Raw genomic sequence first — 24497 nt, forward strand, 5'->3', positions numbered from 1 at the left:
CGCTCACGGAGACTCCTTACCTGGACTCTATCCCGAGTAACTACATCATTTCCAAAATGTATGCTTCAGGCCTCTTACTGTCACCTCCCAGCTTTTCGGTTCATGCCCTCTGGCACTCCAAGGCCAACAATGCTTAATACCCATTGGGATCCCTAATCTATTGATCTATGATCCACTCATATTCTTGCTTCTCTATTCGCTCAGCTTAGAGCCCGTGGTCCAACCCTTGAGTATATCCTTGGCTCCACTTTCCTCCTTCTCTCCATTTCACTCATCTGACAAAACCCCAGTGCTAATCATCTCTGCCTTCTCTGAGCCTACATTACAGAAAAACACATGTTATATTGACTGATCTCCAGGTTCTCTTGTCAACTCATAAATCTCAAGTGGTGCTTCTATATTGCTTACAGTCCTAAGGTACTTTCTAGCCACTTTCCTCTCCAAGTCCACAACACGACTATTTCACAATGTTTCTTCTCTTCCCAGCCCCTAACACCGCCTCCTTCCTCACTTTCAGCTGATGGCTTTGCTTTTCATTTCACTGGGAACACAGAAGCACTAAAAACGAGCTGCGTGGTTTTATCATCAAATCTACCAGCCTCTCTTCACCTCTACCCATATGTCCGTTGTTCCTCTGTAACGTATTGTCTCATTTCCGTCTGAAAACCAACCCTTGGAGCCACCCCTATTTGTTTACTCAAAAGCTTAGCTCCTACATTCTCCCCTCATGGGCACTGTAAATACCTTTCCCTCAATGGCCCCATTCTTATCACAATACAAACATGCTGTAAGTTCTTCCCCCTTAAAAAAAAAATCCTTCCCTACACGAATGTTCCTTCTGACTACTATACTTTTTCTCTTCTTCCATTTATAACTCTGCTTCTCCCCTCACGGTCTTCTGTAAGCTTATCTGTCACTTCCCACCACTTGATTGAAGCCACTTTTGTCAAGATCAGCACTGATCTCATCTTGTCATACCCAATGGTCCGCCTTAGTCTTCCTCGTACTTAACCTCTCGGCGGCTGTGGCACAGTAGGTACCCTCTTCTTCCTGAAAGGTTTTCTTATTCAGCTTCCAGAATGCCTCACCTGCTAGTTCCCCTAACTCCCTGGCGATTCCTTCTTGGTCACCTTTGCTAGTTCCGGCTCCTCTTTCTGATTTTCTAAGTAGGGTTCCCGAGGGCCCCATCGGCAGTCCTCTCCTTTGTCTCACTCTTTCCCCACGTGACTGTAGACAGCCCCATGGTTTTGGATTTACGCTAACCATTCCTGCATTTGATTCCTAGCCCTCACCACTCTTCCTGAACTCCAGCTTTAAAAATCAACTGTCAGTCCAAAGAAGACGTACAGATGGTTAACAAGTAAGTGAATAGATGCTCAATAACATTAGTCATGAGAGAAATGCAAATTAAAACCGCAGGGAGGGTTCCCTTTTCTCCACATCCTTGCCAACACTTGCTGTTTGTTGATTATTGGTGGGGATGAAGATTGGTGCAGCCACTGTGAAAAACAGTATTGAGTTTCCTCAAAAAATTAAAAATGGAACTGCCTTGTGACCCAGCAATTCCACTTATGGGAATGCGTTAGAAGAGACTAAAAACACTAATTTGAAAGAATATATGCACCCCTATGTTAATTGCAGCATTATTTACAATACCCAAGATTTGGAAGCAGCCCCATCACTAAAGGAGTGGATAAAAGAGCTGTGGTACATTTACACAATGGAATACTACCCTGCCGTAAAAAAGGAGGAAATCTTACTTTCTGCAATAGCATGGATGGACCTGGAGAGCATTATGCCAAGTGAAATAAGCCAGTCAGAAAAACACAGATAACACATGATTTCACTTATATGTGGAATCTAACAAACAAAACAAACAAACAAAATGGAAAAAACTCATAGAGACAGAGAACAGACTGACAGCTGTTAGAGTGGAGGGAGGTTGGAGGGTTGAGTGAAATAGGGGAAGGGATTAAACCAAAAAACAAACTCATAGACACAGACCAAAGTATGATGATTACCAGAGGGAAAAAGGGGTGGGGGCAGGAAGGAAAGGGTAAAGAGGGGACAAACGCTGATAGAAGCAGACTTGACTTGGGGTGGGGAACATACAATACAAATACAGATGATGTGTTGTAGAATTGCACACTTGAAACCTATATAACTTTATTAACCAATGTAACTCCAATAAATTTAATAAGAAAAATATATTTTAAATTAAAAGAAGAAACTATATCTCAGAAACCTTTCCATGTCTGTATATAGAGAACATCATTATTTTTTTTGTACTTGAATAGTGTTCATTGTTTGCATGCACCATACTTTTAAAAATAAATATTAAATAATAAATATTAGCATAATAAATATTCAATATAAACATTTTTAAAAACAATACCATGTTGAAAACAAGTAGCCTGTATGTATAATAATTTTTTAAACCACATAGTAAGGTTTATTTCTATTTCTTCTACAATAGTATCTACTTGCTTGCCTTACTTATGTTGTTTATAGAAGATAGCATTTGGAAAAATTAAAACTCAATGTTTTAGAAGTTAAGTTTAATTTTTAAAACTTGCAATGTTTAATTTTCTCTCTAAAATGTTAATTACTGAGATCCTTAAATAGACAGTTTTATTAATCACAGGCTTGTTAAAATCTTACGAAATGCACACCCAAGCTGAAAAAGTCTGTGCTGCTATATTTTGCTTATTAGCTTCGTTTTTCCTGGATTTTGTCAAAATCTATGTCCTCCTACAAGGATGTGCCTTTCCTGGAACACTGTGTATTATGGTGGAAAAAAGCTGGAGCCTGGAGGCCCAGCCTCCCCATCTAGCTAGGGAGACTCAGTGCGCTGAGAGCCACTAGTGGGCTCGTCCCTGCCCTTCCGGGAGCTGGCTTTTGCATTAATCACCCTCACAAGGATGTGGCTGGGGTCCTTTCCCTGCCTTCATATCATTGACTGGTGAAGTTCCTCAACTGAGACACTGAAATCTGCAAACTACTGTGTAGACCTCACTCCCATTGTTTTTCTGAATTAAAAACCTACTGTGTAATTTCTTTTTTTTGCTTCACATGAAGGCCCTGGAATAGGCCCTGCACAGTAGGTCCTCACTTAATGGTCGTGGATTGGTTCTACAGCTTCAAGCAAAATGATGTAAAATGAAACCAATTTACCATAGGCTGATTGATATAAACAAGAGTTACGTTCCTATGCATCCCATCGACATTGTAATGAAATGACACTGGACAAAACAATGCATTCAAGAACCGCTGTACTACTGTGTGCCAACTAAACAGAGAATAGGTGGGAAGCAATATCTCCCAGGGAACTGATGGCAAGAAAAGCTTCTCACCGAGGTTCACTTATTTCAGCAGACAGAATAACTTTTAGAAAATACTTATTCTACTTATAACCCTGAAAGCAAAACTTGAAAAGACACCACCAAAAAAAAAAAAAAAAAAGTAATAAAATGGCAGTTATACTGTACAGCAAAGATACAAAATTCAAATAAAATATTAGTAAGCAAACCCAGCAGTGTGCTAATAAAACAAAGGGGAAGACCAACTCCTGTTTATTTTAGGAGTTCTAAAACACCCAAAAACTAGAAAAATTAGGCAATAAAAAAAAATAGTACTGATGGATGCCAAAGGAGAATTGGTAAATTAAGAACTAGATCTGATTAACTCTCTTGATAAACTAGGAGTTGGATGATGTAATTTTAAAATGTCTATCTTATTTATTTATTTACTTTGAGATTGTGCCTTCTGGGAATTATTTTTCTTTTTTTAAAAAAAAATTATCTTCATTGTTGAAAGTATTACATTGATCGCCCCCCCCCCCCCCACATCTGCCCCTCCCCCAGGCCTTCCCCATACCATTGTCTGTGTCCATGGGTAATGCTTATAAACATACAAGTTCTTTGATTAATCTCTCCCCACCCACTCCCCACCCCTCCTTCCCTCTGAGATCCCTCAGTCTGTTCCATGCTTCTATGTCTCTGGATCTATTTTGTTAAGCTAACAGTCAACATACTTAACAGTAATAATAAGAGAAACATTCCTTGACAGTCAGGGATAAGAAAAGATGCTTACTAGTACTAGTTTTTATTAACATTCATCTGAAAGATATAGTAAAAAAGAAGGACACAGACACTGGGTACAAAATAGAAAAGAGAATGGCTTATAGACTAGTGTATAATTATTGGGGAAATCTGAGAAAAAATAGGGAAAACATTAGAACTTCGTCTGTACAAGGTTCATTAGCTGGTTTCAAAATGATTTTAAAAATTATCAATAGCACCCGGCCAGAAGTGGCCCAGTGGTTGAGCATTGACCTAGGATCCAGGAGTCGCCTTTGGATTCCTGGTCAGGGCACGTGCCCGGGTTGCGGGCTCGATCCCCAGTCGGGGGCCTGCAGGAGGCAGCCAATCAATGACTCTCTCATCGTTGATGTTTCTCTATCTCTCTTCCTCTCCCTTCCTCTCTCTGAAATCAATAAAGATATATTTAAAAAAATTATCAATAGCTTTCTAATACACCAACAATAAGCCACTAGAAAACAACCATGGGGAAATGAGTGCATTTTCACTAGCAACCAAAACTGTTAAATTTTCAAACATTTAAAGAAATGTGAGGAGTTATATGAAGAAAAATACCAAAAATTATATAAGAAAATATATAGGTTTAAATACGTAAGAAACACTATGTTCATACATTGAAAAAAAAGAAATTTTTTATATGCTAACAATTCCTCCTAAAGTTAATTTCTAAATTTAACACATTTCCAATCAAAATTGTAACAGGACTTTTCAATAGGGAGATGATGAATCTGGAGTTTATCAGGATGGATGAACTCGTGTGTGTACCATTAAAAGAATTAGTCAGCAAAATGGGTCAGAAACAGCCCAAATATTAATAAAATTCAATGTCAATCAGTAGGAAAATGATCATTCAGGAAATGGTGTTTGGACAGCAGTATAAACATACATAGCATTAAAAAAAATTAGATGTAATCTAAATTAAATTACTAATGAATTAAAGATTTTAGCAAAACTTCTAAAGTATAAGAACAAACGAAATTTTGCATATTTATTTACTTTTGAGTTGAGGAAGGTCTGCTAAGTATAACACCAAAGGGAGAAACCATAAAAGAAAAGGTAGATAGATGTAACTATAAAAAATAATTAAAGTTAAGAGAATCACTGAAGAGGAAATTAAAATTTTAACTAGAAACTTGGAAAATATTTGCAGCATATTACAGTCAAAAGGCTACATCCTTATTATATAATTTCTGTAATTCACTATGTAATTTTAAAACAAAGATTTAATTTAAAAATTTCCTAGGGTCATGAATAGATAATTCACACACAAAAAAGCGAAATATAAAGGAATAGTAAATACAGAAAAGTGTTCAATCTCACTAGTAAGAACTGCAAACATGAATAACATTTTTAACCTTTTAACTTGGAAAAGGTGTCTCTGAAATTGTTAGGAATGTGGGGAGAGGAACACTCCTTACAGATGGGTCTATATATTCCGATTCATGCTGCCAAGTTGCTAACGCTTTCTGAAGACCAATTTAGCAGGATCAAGGCAAAGCCTTAAAATGCCCATCACTCTGAACAGACTTTTGTTCTAAGAATTTACCCCAATAATCATGCGCATGCGCAAGTTTAGGTAAAACACTCATCACATACTCTACATTGAAGCAAAAGCTGGAAACACCTGCAAGGTCCCAGGATGAGGGATTATTTAAATTATGATACTTTGTAACCATTAAGCATAATCATGCAGAACATTTAATTACAGGAAATGTTTTGTATTTTATTGTGTTAAAATTTTAAAAATTCTATCTTACGTACTGGGAAAAAGTCCCGTATTGAAATAATTCCTGAGAATTGACAATCGTGGTGTTTGGGCAGTGAGACGAGGGTTGATTTTGCTTTTGTTCTTCACCATACTATCTTTTTGTAAGATTCTAACTCTCCTTAATGAAAATGTAATATTTTATAGCTTTAAAACTGTGTACATTAAAAATTATCAGAAGGGAATCTGCAGTTGTGCAGATAATATTCAATGGTAAGTTATTTTTCTTAACCAAAGTGTTGTAAGTACACCTTAAATTTGCACACTGCTATATGTCAGATGTATTCAATTATTTTTAAGAAGTAGCTTAAATTCATATCTAAATAAAGGACCTTAAAGAATCTTTTCAGGATCCATCTGGACTCATCTGCTCAATCAGAATCATAGTACTTTGCCAGCATCGCCGCGTAAATCTATCCTTCACTTGTTATATACGCAACAGCTTTTGGGTTTTGTCTGCTGCAACTCTAATTGTTTATCAGTGACACTTATGGAAGCCATTCTATTGTCGAAATTCAGAGGAAGAGTTGGGAGAAAAAGGAGCAAGAAATTTTTTATTCAGGTATAGAGAGAGAGGAAGAGAGACAAGAACAAAAAAAATGAGATGCAAGCTTCTAAATGAAGTGTGGGTCCAGGCAGACGCTGGCAGGAAGCCCAGCTCTTGGAAACCTGGCCCCGGGATTTGTAAACAGCACAAAGCCATTGACGAAGATGCTGGAGACATGAAGAATCAGCCTTGGCCATCCCAACAGGCCTGCGCTGCGCTGCGGCCCTGAACTCAACCTACCAGACCCTGAGGACTGGCTGGAACTGTGACCAAAGTCCTCTCTGATGACAACACCCTTCTAAGCTCTACAAATATTACATATTTGTCAGAGAATTAGCGACTGACAAAGAAGTATGAAGAACATAAGCAAATTCAACCTTGTTTCATTACTCAGACACAAATGCAGATTTCACTGGCACCTCAGGGCCAGACAATTCTAATTATGGTAGAAGAAGATCTTTCAGCAGCAATCTGGGCTCATGAGGACAGCCCCTGATGCTTCCCTACAGTGTCCATGGCACATACATGGGGCCATATTGTAAAAGCCAAACTCTGGACACTTCTGTCCATCCACATCCCAGGACCCCAGGGCTAAGTTTGTCTTGATTCTCTAAAACTCTTTCTTGTTCATGGAGTAGGTAACTAGAACGGAACACATTTCCATTTTAAAATACCAATGGGGCTTAGGAGGTAGAAGCTCATATCCGTCCCACCTCAGTGTAATTTTCATCAGCTATTCTTCTCTCTGTTCAACTCAATTTACTAAACTGGACTGGGCTGCAAACAGTACCAAGCAATTTGAGACCCATTTGTCAGGCAGGACTGGGGAGGACCTTCATGCAGGCTTGAGCTGATTAGAGCATTATTGGAGGGAAATGTCCAGAAAGGAAAGAGAATAGTACCCCCTCCCCCAACACAGACAGGATGTGGAAAGTGATTGTGTGGTTTTGGAGATGGTATAAGAGAAAGTGGTTTGATTTTTGTGGCCCATGGTATATCCAAACCCTGGGCTTCCTGTAAGGGCCTGCGCATCTGCAAGAGGGGAGAGTGCTTGAGAGCATTTAGTGTGAAGTTGGCTGACTCACTTAGGAAGGTTTTAAACTATAATTTGGGGGGGAGGGGAAGAATATAAATATTTTACCCTGGTGCTGTTCTACCAGATCCAAGGGAATGCTGAGACAGGAGTGGGTGTGAGTAATGGATATATTGGTGTGTCCGGGTTTATTAGCGATCATACTATTACTCTTCATTGAGCTCTTACTGGATGTGAAGCAATGGATCAGGGCCTTCCCATCTCTTTCTGTTTCCTTCTCTCCTTCAAACAATACCCTACAGGGCAAGTTCTATTATATCCCTGTTATCAGGTGGGAAAACCGAGGCCCAGAGAGGTGAAGTATCTAGCTTATGTTCACACAGCTAGTAGGTGATAGAGCCATTGCTGGAACCCACTGTCCATGCTCTTTCCTAACTAATCTCCACTGTCAAAGGCTAGATGTGAGGCATTCTTTTGTCTTGAATTTACTGAGGTCACAGTGGTTAATAAAATCATATAAGTTTCAGGGGTACAATTCTATAATCCATCATCTGTATATTGTACCGTGTGTTCAGCACCCCAAGTCAAGTCTCCTTCCATCACCATTTATGCCCCCTGTACCCCCTTCTACCTCCCCCACCTCCCTTTCCCGATGGTAATCACCATACTTCTGTCTGTCTATTTTTTGTTGTTGTTTGGTGTTTTTGCATTTTGCAATTTTAGGCTGGCAGTGCCTTAACTGGGCCACCGAATATGATGGCTCATGTTCTTGCTGAGTCTTTAACACATTCACTTCCAGAACCCTCATCACTCCAGCTGGGAAGAGAAAGGAACTGGTCTGTCTTTGAGCATAAATTTGAATGATGCCCCCGTTGAGGACTCAGCCACCAGGATTTCCAGGTTATCGCCTAACTCCTTTTTGAAAGCCCAGTTAAACTGTTGAGCAAACAAGTTGTGTTTCGCCCTCAAGGCTGTTTCCATTTTAGTTTCTGCCATGGATTAGGACATTTTAAAGCCCCCATGGCTCCCTGGGACTACTTAGGAGGGTATTTCAGCCATTTGTGGGATTTTCTTTTGCTTAAACATTTTCAGAACCAGACAAATCCTCTTAGGAAAGCATATTAATTATTCAAGAGGACCTTTCTCCACAGGAAAATAAAATTAATTAATAAATCACACAAGGTAGGTATTTAAGCTTATGCTCCTAATCTCCCCACATGCCACTGAATGTGCACATGAGATTTTAAAAAATTAGTGTCAATTATATTTTCTGATAGAGTGGAGGGGTAGTTAGCGTGACTGCTCAGCACCCACCCTGCATGAGCCCAGGCAGCTGGGTGACTTGTGAAGGCGGCCGCTCAACAGTTCGCATACGGCTTAGGGCACTGGGGTGAGCTGTTAGAACAGAGTATATTGCTTATTTTTTATTATCTGAAATCCACTGAGAAGGGAGGGAAGGTAAAGCACTCAGCACTTCTAAAGCTGTGAAAAAGTCATGAGACTCTGTCCTTGGAGGGGAAACCCAGCTGATCTGAAGGAAGAACATCTCATGGCCCAGTTGGAGGACTCAAGGGTGCCAGGTGGGTTCCACACCCCAAGAAAAAAGGCCCCGGCCGCTGGAGACTTCTGGCCAAGGGAACAGAAGCTGCTGTGCAGACCTTCTATCTAAGAGGCACACAGGGTCTCTGGGCACGTATCTGAAACAGGCTGAGGTCCTGGGGTTGTCAAAACCCAGAGGCACTACCCCTTCATTTTTGATGAATGGTGAAGAAAGGAGACACACCCAGAAGAATTCTGGTACATATTTTTCATGACTTCAAAGTCTCAGAAAAGAATATGAAAAACCCAGGGCAGACAGACGGTGGTTTTGGGGGGGTCACTTCATCCATGTCCATGATCAAGTCTGAAATGGAGGTTGATTAGAAGGTAAAATATAAGAGGGTACAGTGCGTAGCTGATTCTATTCAGTAGCAGAACGGTTGGAGGTGAACTGGGGCTGGGGTGAGGCTCTGCATGACTCCACCGATGGGATTCAAACGATAACACGTTAAGATGACAAGTGGGAAAGGGTGAGGCCTGCAGGCAGCCGAGAGCACATGGGCCGGCTCAGCTCCAACGGCGCGGGGCGGTGGGTCCTGCGGGCGCCGGGCAAGCGGAGCTCCACCGCTGGGCACGGGCCTGCGGCTCCGGGCAAGGCCCCTGAGAGGCACACGGGTCCCATGTCCCACTCAACCCTGATTACAGAGCCTCAGTGTCCCCCTATGGAGATGGTTCGGCCACCTCTGCTTGTGCAACCTTGTAACCCTGGGGAGAGATTTTTTTAAAAGTAAATAGATAATGAAAAGATGGTACTTTTATGTAGGAAGTATGTGTGCAGCAGTGAGTTTTATGATGGGTGTATGTTACTTTGTGTGTGATTTGTTTTTAATATGTTGGAAACGAGAATCAATGTTTAGATACTCAAGAGAACCTCAGAGAAGCTGTAAGTTTAATTCTCTGGAGGTGGAATGCTCGAAGAGAATTTGATAGGCTAAATTTAGAGGTGTTGGTTTATTAGATGTATCAGATTTATCAGAACTGTGTAAGTCCTGAGGAAGACTTTTTTGCTCCTACTTATAAGTCACCCTGTTAGGGATTCAAAGTTGTGTGTTTTTTTAAAAAACCAGATGTATTACATTTATGATATTAATTTTAAATATTTAGGGGAATTTAAGTAATAAGTTTATAGGCTCTGTTTATGTTTTTAAGATTATTTGATTTGTTGTAAGTTTATAAAAATGTGTGACTAATTGGATATACGCAAGATTGATTAAGTTTGAAAATGTTAAACTATTTAAGAGGAAGGACACCATCTCATGCTTAAGAGCTAACTAGGCATCAATCAAAGGGTAAGAGAAGGTGAATGTTTGACACTAACACGCACAGGCTAGATTTTAGAAGAGAACATCTGAGATTTATAAGATGTGTTCGGAGGTGAAAGAAACAACTTTAGCAAATTGAATATCAACTAAAACACATGCAGCCCTAAGAAATTTTTTTGCTATGGCCAAGTTTTCCTTCAGATGTTACATATGCAAATGGTGCTTCCCTGTGAGGGTAGTGACTTTGGGATACACAGAATGTGGAAAGTGATTGTGTGGTTTTGGAGATGGTATAAGAGAAAGTGATTTGATTTTTGTGGCCCATGGTATATCCAAACCCTGGGCTTCCTGAAAGGGCCTGCGCATCTGCACAGGGGGGAGGGTGCTCGAAGCATTTAGTGTGAAGTTGGCTGATTCACTTAGGAAGGTTTTAAACTATAATCGGGGGAGAGGGGGAATAAATGTTTTAACCTGGTGTTGTTCTACCAGATCCAAGGGAATGCTGAGACAGGAGTGGGTGTGAATAATGGATATATTGGTGTGTCAGGGTTTATCAGTGATCATACTATTACTCTTCATTGAGCTCTTACTGGATGTGAAGCAATGGATCAGGGCCTTCCCATCTCTTCCTGTTTCCTTCTCTCCTTCAAACAATACCCTACAGGGCAAGTTCTATTATATCCCTGTTATCAGGTGGGAAAACCAAGGCCCAGAGAGATTAAGTATCTAGCTTATGTTCACACAGCTAGTAGGTGATAGAGCCATTGCTGGAACCCACTGTCCATGCTCTTTCCTACACTAAACTCCATTGTCAAAGGCTAGATGTGAAGTTATTAAAAGACACTCTTACACATAGGACTTGAAAGGCACTCCATGAAGAGTCCCACGTATTAAACATAGTGATAAAGCTGAATTGGAAAGTAGATCAGGCACAGAATTTTATGAGAAGGGCAAGGAATCAGGCTCAGGGCTGCTTAGACAGATTTCCTAGAGCTGCTCATATGCTGCATTAACTCTCACGCTGAGATTTGAGTCTCAAGGACATCATTAAAGCAGCTATTCATCCCCGCGGTTCCTCATCCATAGAGCCTCATATTTCCCCTGCAAACTGGGTGGAATAACAGGCTCAAGGTAGCAAGGGGGGAGGTCTGGGCAGTGTAAGCAAGCTCCCCATTCTTTCCTGCAGGTGTATGACTTTCTCAGGCCACTCTGCTCGGATTTTCCTGGGTCTGTAGTATTTTAATATGGTATGAACTAGACATTCGGATAATTACTGTTGGTACAGGATTTGGAGGGCTGGGTGGTGGTTAGGCTTCTGATGGTCCTGCCTCTGGAAGGACAAGCAAAGCAGAGAGTGCGCTTCCGGCGGCTAGCAGACGTATTGGAGAAAAAGCCATGTGTGTTTGTGTGTGTGTGTGTGCGCGTGTGGCCACAGTGGGGCCAGAGAAGGGTCTCTGAAATGCCTCAGCTTCTAGCATGCCTGGATAGACTGCAGGTAAGGTGGGGATGATAAACTCCTCCCCAGTGAGAGGTGTTCCCCTGGGGTGTGACACGTGTTGGGAGCAGGATGTGGATCAGGAATCCAGTGGGGCCAACCAAGTGGAGTGTGGAAGAGGCAAGTGTGAATTAGACCATGCAGTTTTTCTAGAACAGGGGTTCTGAACTAAAAGCCTTCTGTGTTGTAGCAAAACTCCATGGTAAGCATAAATTTGGCTCAATTTTCTTTTGCTTCAAGGGGCAGTATCACAGGTCTGCCTGAATCGTTGGTTCTGGTTTTCAGATTTGGGTTGATGACATGCGGGGGAGAGGTACATCAACTCAACCACCACGCACTCATTTTAATGAGTACCTACCCTATGTCAGGCAACTGGATAGCTCCTGGGAACAGGAAACCAAATCAAGTTTTCCTGTTTTCATGGTGGGTGCAATCTAATGGGTAGGGAGGTGTGGGAGAGACCAACACATTACAGACAGTTACAGTCTCATTGGATGCATGGCATGGGAATAGATAAGAAGGCACCGGATCTGGACTTTCAGATTAAGGTCAGCTTCTTAGTGGAAGTGGCAGTTGAGCTAAATCCAGGAGGACAACAAAGTTACCCGGTAGGATGCCAGCCCAACAGCAGGTGATGCTCAGTCCTGGGCATTAGTTAACCTCTCAGTTAAGAGGACCCCTAACAAATGAGAATAGCCAGTAGAGACAGACAAGGATGGAAAGATGAAGGAACCAGGGACAGTTAACCAGGGATGAAGAGGCTTCAGGAGTATGTATCAGAAAGGCTGCCACACGGAAGCCTTTCAATTAGTAGGAGCAGCCCAAAATCAGAGGCAGATTTCAGTTCAGCAAAAAGAATACTTTTGTAGTGACTCAAAATTGAGAGAATTTAACAAATGAGACAAACTGAGAAAAATATTTAAGCTGAATTTGACAGTCTTACAATGTCCCTGTCTAGGTTGTGGGGTTGAATTTTGATTTGAGTGGAAAATTGTCAACAGGGTTTCTAACGTCCTCTCTGCACAGTAGGGCCCTTACATCGCTTTTCTGCATTCAGTGACAGCTTCCCTTAGGTGATATAGCATCCAAAAGCCACTTTGAGTAGAATATGTAGGCAGCTGTCTAAGGCACATGAAAGCAAATGGCACAGGTCTCTGAGCTACAAGGGAGTGGAGAGTGGGAGGTCAATGCTGAAAGAAATAGTGTCTAATAGTCCTTCCAAGGTAGAAACAGAATCCCTACTGGTATTGAGGATTAGCTGAGACAGTGGGTTGGAGAGCATGCAAAAATATAAGGTGTCATTATCAATTTTATTAATACAAAATCTGTCTAGTTTCCAAATGACAAACATTAACAAATCATTCTGAGAATTCCCTATCCAGTGTCCTTGAAGTTAATTTAAAAAACCCCAAACTCCACATTGTTTTCTCTGTCCCTTGCTATTTTTTCCCTCCCCTCCTCCTTCCCCTCTTCTCTCTTTTCTTTATTTTACCAGAAGTCTTTCCCCTATTCCCAAGAGTAGTTCTCTGCTCTGTCCCCACAGCATGGCATTAAAGGCATTGGGCTATAATGGTGTTCATGGCTTTGTCAATCCCCAAAGACTGAGAGAACAAAGGCAAAGGCAGTGTTTCGCACCCTCAGCATCCGGCACATAATAGGTGCTCAGTAATAGTTTGAGGGGTGGATAGATGAACAAGAGCCTTTCCCCTCGCTGCCATCTGATTTTACCCCAATTTTCTATACTTTGCTGACAGGATCTCTCACAGGTCACCAATGTTCTTTTTTTTTTTTTTAGTATGTCTTTATTGATTTCAGAGAGAGGAAAGGAGAGAGAAACATCAATGATGAGAGTCATTGATCGAGCCCACAACCCGGGCATGTGCCCTGACCGGGAATCGAACCCCGATCGCTTGGATCCTAGGTCGATGCTCAACCGCTGAGCCACGCTCGGCCGGGCCACTGATGTTCTTTAATTGCCAAATCCAGTGTCATCATCCTTGGATTCTAAAGACACTAATGAATATAACCAACCATGGTCACCTCTCTTAACCTTTGTCTCTCTGCAGATCCTGATTTTCCCACTATGACGTCTTTATCTGTCCGTCCCCCCCCCCCCCCCCCCCCCCCCCGCCACTGCCTGCTGGGATGTTCCTGGGAATCTCTAGCTTCTTTTCTGGAAACATGTATGTAGATGAAAGGGATATTCTCTACTTTGCAAACTCCTAAATTTCCATTTCAATCCCTGGCTTCTCATTGTCTAGCCCCACCTCTCAATTTGCTCGTTGGGCATTTCCAACTAGTTGTTACATTTCCATATCAAACCCAACAAACACTATACTCACTTGTTTTTCCACCAACTCCTCTATTTATTTCCTAATTCACCCCAAACACTTTGCAACTTCTCCCCTCCACACTGTGTCATGCAGCTTCTTCTACCTGTGGTGTCACCTTTCCTTACCATCCTTTCTAAACATCGTATCTAATCTGCAAGGCCCAACTCAGTTGCTACCTTTTGAGGTTCTTCCTTGACCATCACTGCTGCATGGGACTTCCTCCTCTCCTTTCCTGTAGAACTTGTCCATACAACCCATATGAAATGTATTGCCTGACACCTTACATGGTAGTTCTCTCAGTCAGTCTCACTTGCCCTAATACGTAGCAAGAGCCCTTTGAAGAAAAACATGAGGCCCAGAGTTAGGAAAAATCACCTTACTTGGTGGCATTACCCTCTGATGGACTAAAGATCTTGTCCAACTTTAACAGTTGGTGTTTCTCTCTCATCTATCATTTGCTAATTCAACAACAACAATAATAATAGTTACAAAGTCTTGCGTATCTATTATGTGATTTCAGTTGAGAATTACTCTTTATTTCCCCCCAACTGAACTTTTGCTTCTGACAGTTTAAAAAAAAAAAAAGAAAGAAAGGCCTCGACCATTCAGGACACTGGGGGCTCCCATGAGTAGAGAGAGGACGTGGTAAGTGCACCAGGGCAACTCCACGGAGCAGGTGGGCATTGAGTCTCTCGAGGAGAGGTTCTGCAGCCTAAGTAACCCATCCAACATGAAACAAATTTGAGGCACCTGATTTGAAAAGATAGGGACAGTTGTGGTGGGCAAGTTTCTAGGGAATGACCCTTCTCAGCATCACAGGGGTGTTTGGTGTGGGTTTTAAGGTCGATCTAAACTAGTGTAAAAGGATCCTAGAATCTAAGTCCGACCTCTGGGTGGGGAAGGAGTGCCCTGAGTTATACAGTGGAATCCAAGTCTAGTCCACAAGGTGAGGTTCAAGGACAGAATGCAGCAGGCTGCTTAGACTCGTAGCTCAGTATGACTGGGGCAGAGTGGCATGGACCCCAGGGATCAGTGGGCGGAGTGTTTGTTATTTATGCATTTATTTATTCTTGGATCCTCTTTTATTCTCTCAGAGTTCATTCCTTTTGTCTTCACCATTACCCCCATCTGAGCAACTCTATTTTTGGTCCCGACCACATTTCATAGTGTCCAGAGACCATCATCGTTTGGATGTTTCCTTTTGCTCAAACATAACGTATCCAGAACCAGCCTGAGTGATGAGCAACCTTCCCTTTTCATCTCGCTGCATTGATACCTGCGCCTACCCGGTGGAGAAGCAGTGTTACCAGGCTGGTGCTTTTCTGAGCCTCCTGTTGCTATGTGCTCGATGCCAAGCCAGGTTACCTTTTGTCCCTATAGCTCCTCTTAAAGGGCTTACGGATTGGCCCCCCTCCTCTCTCCTTAGGTGCTGCCTCACAATACCAGAACTGGCTACTATTACCAGCCCTTGCAAAATGCAGGTGTCACCTCTCAGTGTCCTCTGGCTTCTAATTTCATGAAGCATCACATACACCTTTTGGTTTTTACAATAGGAAAAAAAGTTAAATTTTATTTTAAGTGGGAAAATTACAGAGTTCCAAAAAATAAAATCCCTGCTGTTAATGTTTAATGAGAGGTAGACCTAATCTTATTTAGGTGTATTTGTCTCTGCAACTCTTATGCTAAGTGACCATTGCCTTCAGTAAATAAGTATTCTTCTGAAGGAACTCTCTTTCCCCATTCTACAGAAAGATTATAGAAAAGATCTAAATTAGTACTAAAATCTGCTGCTGATGTTTTTTTCTGTGCATATATTTTGGTTCTAGAAGGAAATTTGGCAAAGTTTATCAAGACAGTTTGACCCAGCAATTCCACTTCAATGAGATTCTTTTAGGAAAGAACAAGGAATGTTCTCAAAGATTTATATGCAGGATAGCCACTTCAGAGTTACCCATAATCATTACAAATGGCAACAATTTACACCTATAAATAAAGGAATGCTTAACTACATGATTAGAGCCATGCAATATAATGCATCCATTAAAAATCTTATTTTTAAAACTATTTCATGACATGAAAAATGCCCAGGATATAATGTTAAGGAACAAAAGAAAAACAGAAAAGCAGTTATTGAAAGTGTTTTTATTATGGCCCCAAATTTATCCTTAAAACTGTGAGTGACTGTATGGGGCATAAACAACACAGAAAAAATAAGCATAAACTAGCATTTAACAAGTCTGACTATTATGTACCAGAGTGGAATTATAGATAATTTTACATTTTCTTTATAATTTTATGCATTTTTCAAATGTTCTTCTAGAAACCTGTATTATTTTAGTCATTCATTCACTTCTTCAATAAACATGCAGTGACTGTGAGGTGCCAAGTTCCCTGCTTTGTGCTGAGGAGATAAAGTAAACAAGAGAACAGACATGTTCCTTGCTTTGCTCAGAGTTTATAATCCTTTAAAATTAGGAGGAAACTTAAAAAAAAAAAACAAATTCATTTCATTTGGCTCAGTGATTCCACTTCTGGAAATCTATCCTAAAAAAATAATAAAAAAACAAAACAAAACAAAATTATTATGCAGAAATGTGTAGCAGTGAATTAATCATACATAATAGCAAAAATTAAAAAATCTAGACATCACCTAAATACCTAACAGTAGGGGGTCCTTAAAGTAATGATAGCGCATTCATATAACAGAAAAATAGGAAGCCATTAAGATTATGTTACTGAAGACTTTTTAGTATCATGGGGAGATGTCAGTAATATTTTCCATTAATATCAATAGAAAAAAGTAAGCTCCAAAATTACATAGAATCTGACCTCCGTTATGTAGTAATAGGCATAAGAAATTCAAATATTAACAAGTATTATTTTTGCATAGGAAAGTAATGGTTGGTTTGTATTTTTGTGTCTATGCTCTTCACACTCCAGTTTTCTGCAGTGAACAAGGTTTAATTTTATAATCAGAAAAACCATGTTGCTTTCATTTTTTAAGACTTGAGTCAAAGATTATCTGTGAAAGATTTAAGGAACATACGAAAAGTAGCTTACCATTTTCTCACAGCCTGCATTGCCATGCTGGGCAAGGGAGGGATCACTCATGTGGAGAGAGCTTAAGGCCCTTCCTTTCTAAAACATTCTGAGGAGAGGATGAATGACCACAAATGCAGGGGAGCTACATTCTTCAGAGGGCCTGAGGGATTAATTCACTGTGTGTTCAAGAGGTGAGCAAGGAAAAATAGAAGGAACACTGGGGGGACTTGGAGACACAGCCCTGACACCTAGTCCTTAACTCTATCTTGAACTCTAGCCTTGAGCATGTTGTTGATAATGTCCCTGGGCTGTATCTGTACATTAGGGACATGGGGACATTTCTTGGTGCTGTCATTTCCCTCCGTTTTGGCACCAGAGACCCTCTGACCTTATTGAGCAGGGATCATGCAGGGTCAGGGTCCTGCCTATGATTTGCCTGGAAAACAACAGTGAAGCTTGAGATGGCGGAGTCAAGACAGCTCCCTGCCCAGTCCACTGTGAAGACGGACCCTGACTCCCACCGATAATCTTCTAAGTTCAAAGAGAGAGCAGGGCTGTGGAACATGCCATTTCTGTGGAAGTCAAAGCCGAAGAGCTGTCCAGTGGTGTTCATACTGATTGGCAGTTCTCGTGAGCTCACACAACGTCCCAACACAGTAAAAATACCAGCCTTCGCTCTAATATCAGTTTTCACTGCACCTATATGCAGTTATTTATCACGCTATGGGGTTTCTAAGTTTAAGGGGCCTGCTGTGAGGTAAAGCAGCAGGACAGTGCAGAAAGATTTGCAAGTGTATCTCACTTTCAGCAAACAATATCTGAAAACCAGAGTAGCATAAAAGATACGTTCACAAAAGAATTCATTTCACTAACACGTTGAGTAATTGGTTTGCCTTCTACATTTAAGATATAATGGATTCTCCACAAGTTGTCTTACGCACAGCATACCCAGCACATAAGACCTGCACAAGGGGAGGTGTACATGGAACGTGGAAATCAGCATTTGGACACCACTGCAGAGGAAACATAGCTTTCTCTGATCTTAGAAGTGTTCATTCACTATAGAAGCTGAAAAAGACCTTAAATCAATTGCAAATCGTAAACAATCTTTAGCAAAAAGGTTTAGTACTTTTAGATTTATTATTTTTTTTTTGGAAGTTTTTCTTCTAGCTCCTTCTTTGGGTTTCTCACATTCATTTATCTCAGCAAGGCTGGTCAAATAACCCATTTTAAAATCCCAGTGGCAGGTGTTTTAAACATACCTCTACATCCCCCGTAAACATTTAACACTGATGCACGCATAGATACACACTCGAGATACCTAGGACACCCACAAAAAAGTCAATGCAAACAGGGCTGTGCTCTAACAATCCATCTTCCCTCATGCCACCTGAGGGGCCATTCATTCCAGAGCACTAGCCCCCGTGCTTGAAAATGCCAACCTTTTCACTTTCAATCAACTTCTGAAACCCTAACCTGTTGGTTGCAGGAAAGAAAGAGCTCTCGATAGCCTTTGCCAAGCACATTTCTCTCTGGATACAGACAGGCTAAAAGCATTGACCTCACAGTACAGGAGGAACATAGAAAAACTCCTGGTAGGCTCCCTGTCCGTGGAGCGCCTCAAGAACAGCGTAGCTGCCTCTCATTTCTGAACGACAACTCCTAGCAGCGTAGAGGAAGCTGACTTATACTTCTGAGTATTTCCGATTCAATGGAACGCCCTTCACATCCAAATAACATTGGAAAGTTGAGGTGGGAGCAGCAAGCCCCCGCATCTTCACGAAAAGGTGAAAACTGAGAAATCCTGGCTAGGCATACTTAAAACTGGGAGGCACCAAGAGGCCTCCCAGAAGCAGCCTGCAGGGCTTTACAAAGTCCCAGGCAGGAACCCACACCCCGGCCAAGCCCTGGGTATCCATCCCCTTCAGGCTTTCAGGGCAAAGGAGAAAAGAAATATATGGAAAGAAGCAAAGCAGGAGTGGAAAGAAAAGTGCCCGGGAGGCGAGTGGCAAAGGCATGAAGAAAACAGGGTTGAGTGTAGACAAGAGGGAGTTTTGTGAAGAAAGGAGGGGAGGCTGGTGATGGGCGAGAAGAAGAAAAACAGAAAGAGGGATAGAGATGAAAATGGTGAGATAAGACAAAGCCCCCCTGCCCCCCTCCCAACAACTGGCTGTCAGTAAAAATCCCAGAGGACGGGTGACCTGCCACCTCCACCTGGCTCCAGGCACAACCCACCCCGGGAGCCCCTGCAAAGCCACGGGCCTCGGGGGACCCTTTCTCCGCTTTCCACAAGGGGCAGCTCACCTGTCCAAGGCCACGGCCGTCATGGAGTAGATGCTGGCAAAGACCGAGGCGATGGGGAAGAAGTTGTGGAACTTGCAGTAGAACAGGCCGTAGTACCAGACGTTGTGCACCGCGTAGGTGAAGTTCACCACGGTGTTGAAGGCGGCCATGGAGGCCTCGGCGAAGGCCAGGTTCACCAGGAAATAGTTGGTGACGGTTCTCATCCTCTTGTGCGCCAAGATGATCCACATCACCACCACGTTGCCCACCACGGAGGTCACCACGATGACCGTGTAGGCGGCCGCCCAGAGGACAATCTGCCAGGTCGGCTGCACGAACTGGTTGGGCTCCGAGGCGTTGCTGGAGACGTTTGGGAACAGGTCGTAGTCCACCGGCAGGACGTTATCCATGCCTCGGCCGAGGGGTACGCCGCCCTCGCTGCGCACAAAGTCCCGGGGCGCGCGCCGGAGCCAGGGCCCCCCCCCCGCTGGGACAGCTGCGGGCGCTCTCCCGCAGGACCCTTGCGTGCAAGCCAGAGACTTGGCGCTCTCAAGACGAACGCTTGCGGCGCGCTGCCTGCCTGCCCCCGGTGGCACTGGATTCCTCCACTTTCAAGCTGCAGGAGGCATTTGGGTTCGGAAATCTGGAGGCAGCGTATCTTCTGCGTGGGGCTGGAAAACGGGAAAGAAATCCCGTGGGTCACCGTTCCAGGGGGCAGGAGACCCCGCCCCCCTCCCCGCGCCTTTCCGCACCTGCGGCTGCTTTCAACTCCTAGGCGCCCTGCCTGCAGCGGGCAAGGCAGAGCTGTGTGCTTCGTGAGGACTCGGGGCACAGGGGGTGCTCGTCACAGGGCGACCCATAAAAGTTCTGAGTCCATGGCCGGCCTTCTGCAGCTTCGTGTCCAGCCGGAAAATTTCCCTTTGCTCTCGCTGCCGCCGCCGCCACCGCCTCCTGCGGCGTCGCGGGCGCCTCCTGGCTCGGGTCCGGCTCGGCTTGGGAGTTAGCGGCACCTCGGCAGGCTGCGCGCGAGGTTTTTATTAGCCGGCTGCACAGACGTCACCGGGAAGGGGCAGTACCTGGGCTGTGCGTTCGCCAGGCCCCGCGCGCAGCGCGGCAGCTGCACCAGCTGTTGGCAACTGTCTCACTCCCGCGTCGCAGCCACCACGCCTTCCGCAGCTACCTGCTGTGGCGGCCGCAAGCCCGCGCCCCGCGCGCCGCCAGGGGGCGCTAGGAGTCGTCGGAGTAATTGCGCCAGTCGGGTGGCGGCGGGAACCGAAGCGGGAAAGGAAGGGTTTGCGAAAGAGCCCTTAGCGATGGGCACTCAGCTTCCAGGGAGGGCAGCCCGGAGCGCTGCGACAGCGCCCCGTAGGCGCCTGCCTGTGCCGGGGGAGTCGGGCAAGTGTGGGGCGACCTGCCAGCGCCGAGCTCCCCGCGGCGTTCGGGCTCGCGCCTCAGCCCGAGCGCACGGTGCGCGGGCTCCAGCTTCCCAGAATCCAGGCGGGAGGACGGCTGGGTCCGGGTTTCCGGAAAATAACTTTCCTGAGGTCGTGTTTAGAAAACACCTCCAAAATCCCTAGCTCCTTTCCCTGGCGGGCCGAGTCCCCTGGGAAGCAGGGAGAGGCTCTAAGCTTTGGGGACACCCTCCCCAGCCTCCTTGGTAGCTTGGCCCCCCTCTCCATGAAAAACTGCAGCTGAGCTCCCCAGATGAGCCCCAGGCGCAGGCAGTGGGGACTGGGCTGAGTTCGCTGCCAAGCTCGGGGAGCGCAGGAGCCACCCGTAAGCAGGGTGTCGCCCAGACGCGCGGCTCCGGGCTCGCAGCCAGCGCCCACTGCGGCCCCGCGTCCGCCGCCTGGGGACCTAGCAGCCTCTGCCTCCGCGCCTCCGGGCTTGCAGGCGACAGCGGGGACCTGGGTGGCGAGTGTGTGCGGCTGGGGGTGGGTGAGTGGACCCTTCCCTCTCGCCGCTCCCAGGTTTGAATGGGGACTGAAGGGCAGGTCTGCCAGCCTTTTCTCCCTTCCCTCCAACCCCTGCCACCCTCACCACCCCTCCCTGGCGGGCTTCCGAGCCTGGTCTCCCAGTACGAGGCCATTTCAAACAGCCGAGCTGGTACTGGGCACTGCGGGGGAGGTGGGAAGGGCTCGCCAGTCGGTGCGAACCGTTTTTGGAGAAGCCGCGATGGGCTGAGGTTCGGAGCGCGTTCCAGCCAGGCTGGAGCCAGACAGGCGGTTCCCCGGAGACTGGAACCTTCGGAGCCTTTCTGGGGGCATCTACCTCTCCGCCCGCGGTTCCCCCCTTCACTGCGGGGACTCGGAGCCGGGGGGCGCGGACGCCAGGCTGGGGTGGGCGCAGGCCCGCACTCTCTCAGGAGCGGCGTTTACGCACGAGTCCTGCCTGCTTGCTCGCGTCTCCAGCGAGTGCGTCAAGTGTGTCTCGGAAGCTTTTTAAAGCTTCGAAATTTATTACTGAGATTTATGCCGAGCTAAAATCGGATCCTCTCCCGGGGCAGGAAATCTGCAAGTTCACTCTGGTTTTGTCGAAGCCTGGAATTTCAGCATTATATCAACTGCACCTGACACAGCTCTGTCCTCCAAGGACCCCTAAACCTCAAGGAGAAAACTCCAGTGAGGCCGCGAAGAGAACGGCGCCCCCTTATTTAGGGGACAGCAAAGGGAACGCCTCCACTGGGTCTCTCACAGTGGCTTCCACCACCTGGCAGAGAGGGGTATGTGCGCCACGTGTCCATCCTTGATGTTTCCTCCCCAGCTGTAGAAAGCTGCCTTTCTCTCTTTCTCCCTGTTCAGCGGAGGCAGGCTGACATTTTCTAAAGGAACTTTACTCAATGCTTCGGGGGAGGGAAGAAACTAAAGAAAAACTAAGCTAAAAAATAAGAATTTATCCATTTATTCTCCATTAGTAGAGCAAGTCAGTATCCTGAACCAGATGCTGTGCTGGAGATAAGGTCCGGCAAGCACTTACAATCTAGTGAAAAACAGACAACTACACAAACAGACAGTACTACTGAGGCAGGATAGTAAGAAGTGAGGAAGATTCCCTGGCAAGTGGAATGGAGGAAATTGAGAAAAAATAGTTAAATAAGGTGGAGCAATTAACAACCTGCTAGTAGATCGAAAGATCTTATCTTCCCTAACCAAGGACACTTAGGAGCAGATGGTTTATTCCTCTCCTTCCCAACAAGAGCCTGAGTAACTTAAATCACCCTCGTTGAGGAGAAAGATAACAGAGACCCAGTTAGTGCCATCAGTGCCAGCCAAAACCCAGAACCAATGAAGTCAGGGAATAAATAACAAAAACCCAATTAGAGCAAGACAAATCCAATGTAAAACACTGAAGGTGGCTGAGCATGATCCTAAAGTCCCTGTAGGCTCATTTTGATGCATCAGCATATTAAAGGACACACCTGGAAAGCTATTGACTATTTTGTTGAGACCCTCCCCTGAGATATCCCCTAAAACTCCCACCTTTGGAAAACAGGTAAGAACCCTTAAGACAAATAACCCAGTGCAAGCTCTCTTTTGAGAGCCCCTCCTCTCCTCAGGTGCGTACTTTTACTTTCTTTCTCCTAAATTCTAAGGTTCCCCACAAGACTTGCAACCAGGGGGTCAGAGGGCAGCAGCAGCTGATCCTGGGCTAACCCTATGAACCTGTCTCTCAGGACTTTCCTTTTGCCTCTTTAACTTGTTTCCCGAGTCCACACAGCCCAGTGTGGCTCAGTTCTTTTCCTGAGTCCATGCAGCCCAGCGTGGTGGCTCACTTTTGTTACTGTAACTTCCTTTCCTGAGTTTAGGCAGCCCAGTCTAGGCTCACTCCTGTTGCTGTGGTATTGCCTCTTCTCTCTTAAGACTTTCCTTTGTTTCCCTGTCCCCAGCTTTAAAAGACATACTCTCAAAATAACCTGGACTCATGTTGTGAAATCTTTTCTACATAAAGTCAAGAACCTACACATTCCAGACTGTGCAGGGGCAGACCCGCCTCAGTCCTTGTCCCTTTTTGGCGACGTTATGATTAGTAAAGGTGCTAGGCTCTGCACAAGAAGAGAAGATGGGGTGGAGGCATCTAACCTTGACAATGAAGGGAATCAGGGAGGAGGGTAGAAAATTATATCTGCGGAGAAGCCTGGGGAATGTGTTAAGGCTGAGGGCGAAAAGGAGAATATTCCAGATAGAAGTTTTAGATGTCAAACCATGTCACTCTGTTTTGCATCCCAGGGACTGCCCAGCTCACTTAGAGGAAAACCTACATTTCTTAGTCTGGTGGTCAAGGATCTGCACTCCCCCCACCCTGACATCGGGACATGTGGATGAAGCTAGCCTGGGTGACTCTCCTTCCTGCTTCTGGTTCTCCACGACAGGTAGCCATGTCCTAGAAATATGTATGCATTGCTAGAGTTAATTTTTTACACACACACACACAACATATCTTTATGATGGGTTCACAATAAGGAAAAAGCCTCTGCCATACAGTAGCAGAAGGTATCCCTTGGTTTAGACACATGCTCTGAGGAGAGACCTTCTCTAACATTGCCCCTTCTATAAAGTAGTGACTTTCTTCTCCGCATAGGGATAGCTTTGCACAAATGTATAGATAAGATACTAAATATGCTTTTTTCCATCAAGAGTTAATATTTTTTTCCTTAACCTGTTTTCCTCCCTTCTCTTTTCTAGTGACGGCCCTCCTTGGCACACAACACAAGCCCACCAGTTTCAAAGGAAATCCTGTTGACAGGTTAGTATAAATCCTTCTGAATTTGTTCAGGTCTTTTCATACTATATAAAAGAAACACAAACACACACAATACGCATACATGTAAGTATATACAAATATAAGACTTTCACTATTGCCTGAATTTTGTTTTTCTCACTCAGAACATTGTCTGCATGCTTCAGGGTCAACAGATATAGATCTGACTCATTCTTTTCAATGGCTAAATATTATTCTTATGTTATGGAGGCACCATACACTCCATTTCCTAATCATGAAAATTCACTTTGCTTCCAGGTTTTGCTGCTAAAGACAGTGC

At 44.3% G+C, this 24497-nt stretch overlaps 1 protein-coding gene across 1 annotated transcript in view; it reads right to left on the minus strand.

The window, feature by feature from the left end:
- The window catches only part of TACR1 (tachykinin receptor 1), a 127187-nt gene extending 107318 nt beyond the window's left edge, over positions 1 to 19869 (minus strand). Inside the window, exon 1 of the mRNA XM_016202509.2 lies at positions 19481 to 19869. Coding sequence (XP_016057995.2) covers positions 19481 to 19869 — 389 coding nt within the window. The remainder of the gene's footprint in view (positions 1 to 19480) is intronic.
- Positions 19870 to 24497: the final 4628 nt, after the last annotated feature.

Source organism: Miniopterus natalensis, chromosome 13 (assembly GCF_054644295.1).
Source record: "Miniopterus natalensis isolate mMinNat1 chromosome 13, mMinNat1.hap1, whole genome shotgun sequence".
In the NCBI taxonomy this organism is placed as follows: domain Eukaryota; kingdom Metazoa; phylum Chordata; class Mammalia; order Chiroptera; family Miniopteridae; genus Miniopterus; species Miniopterus natalensis.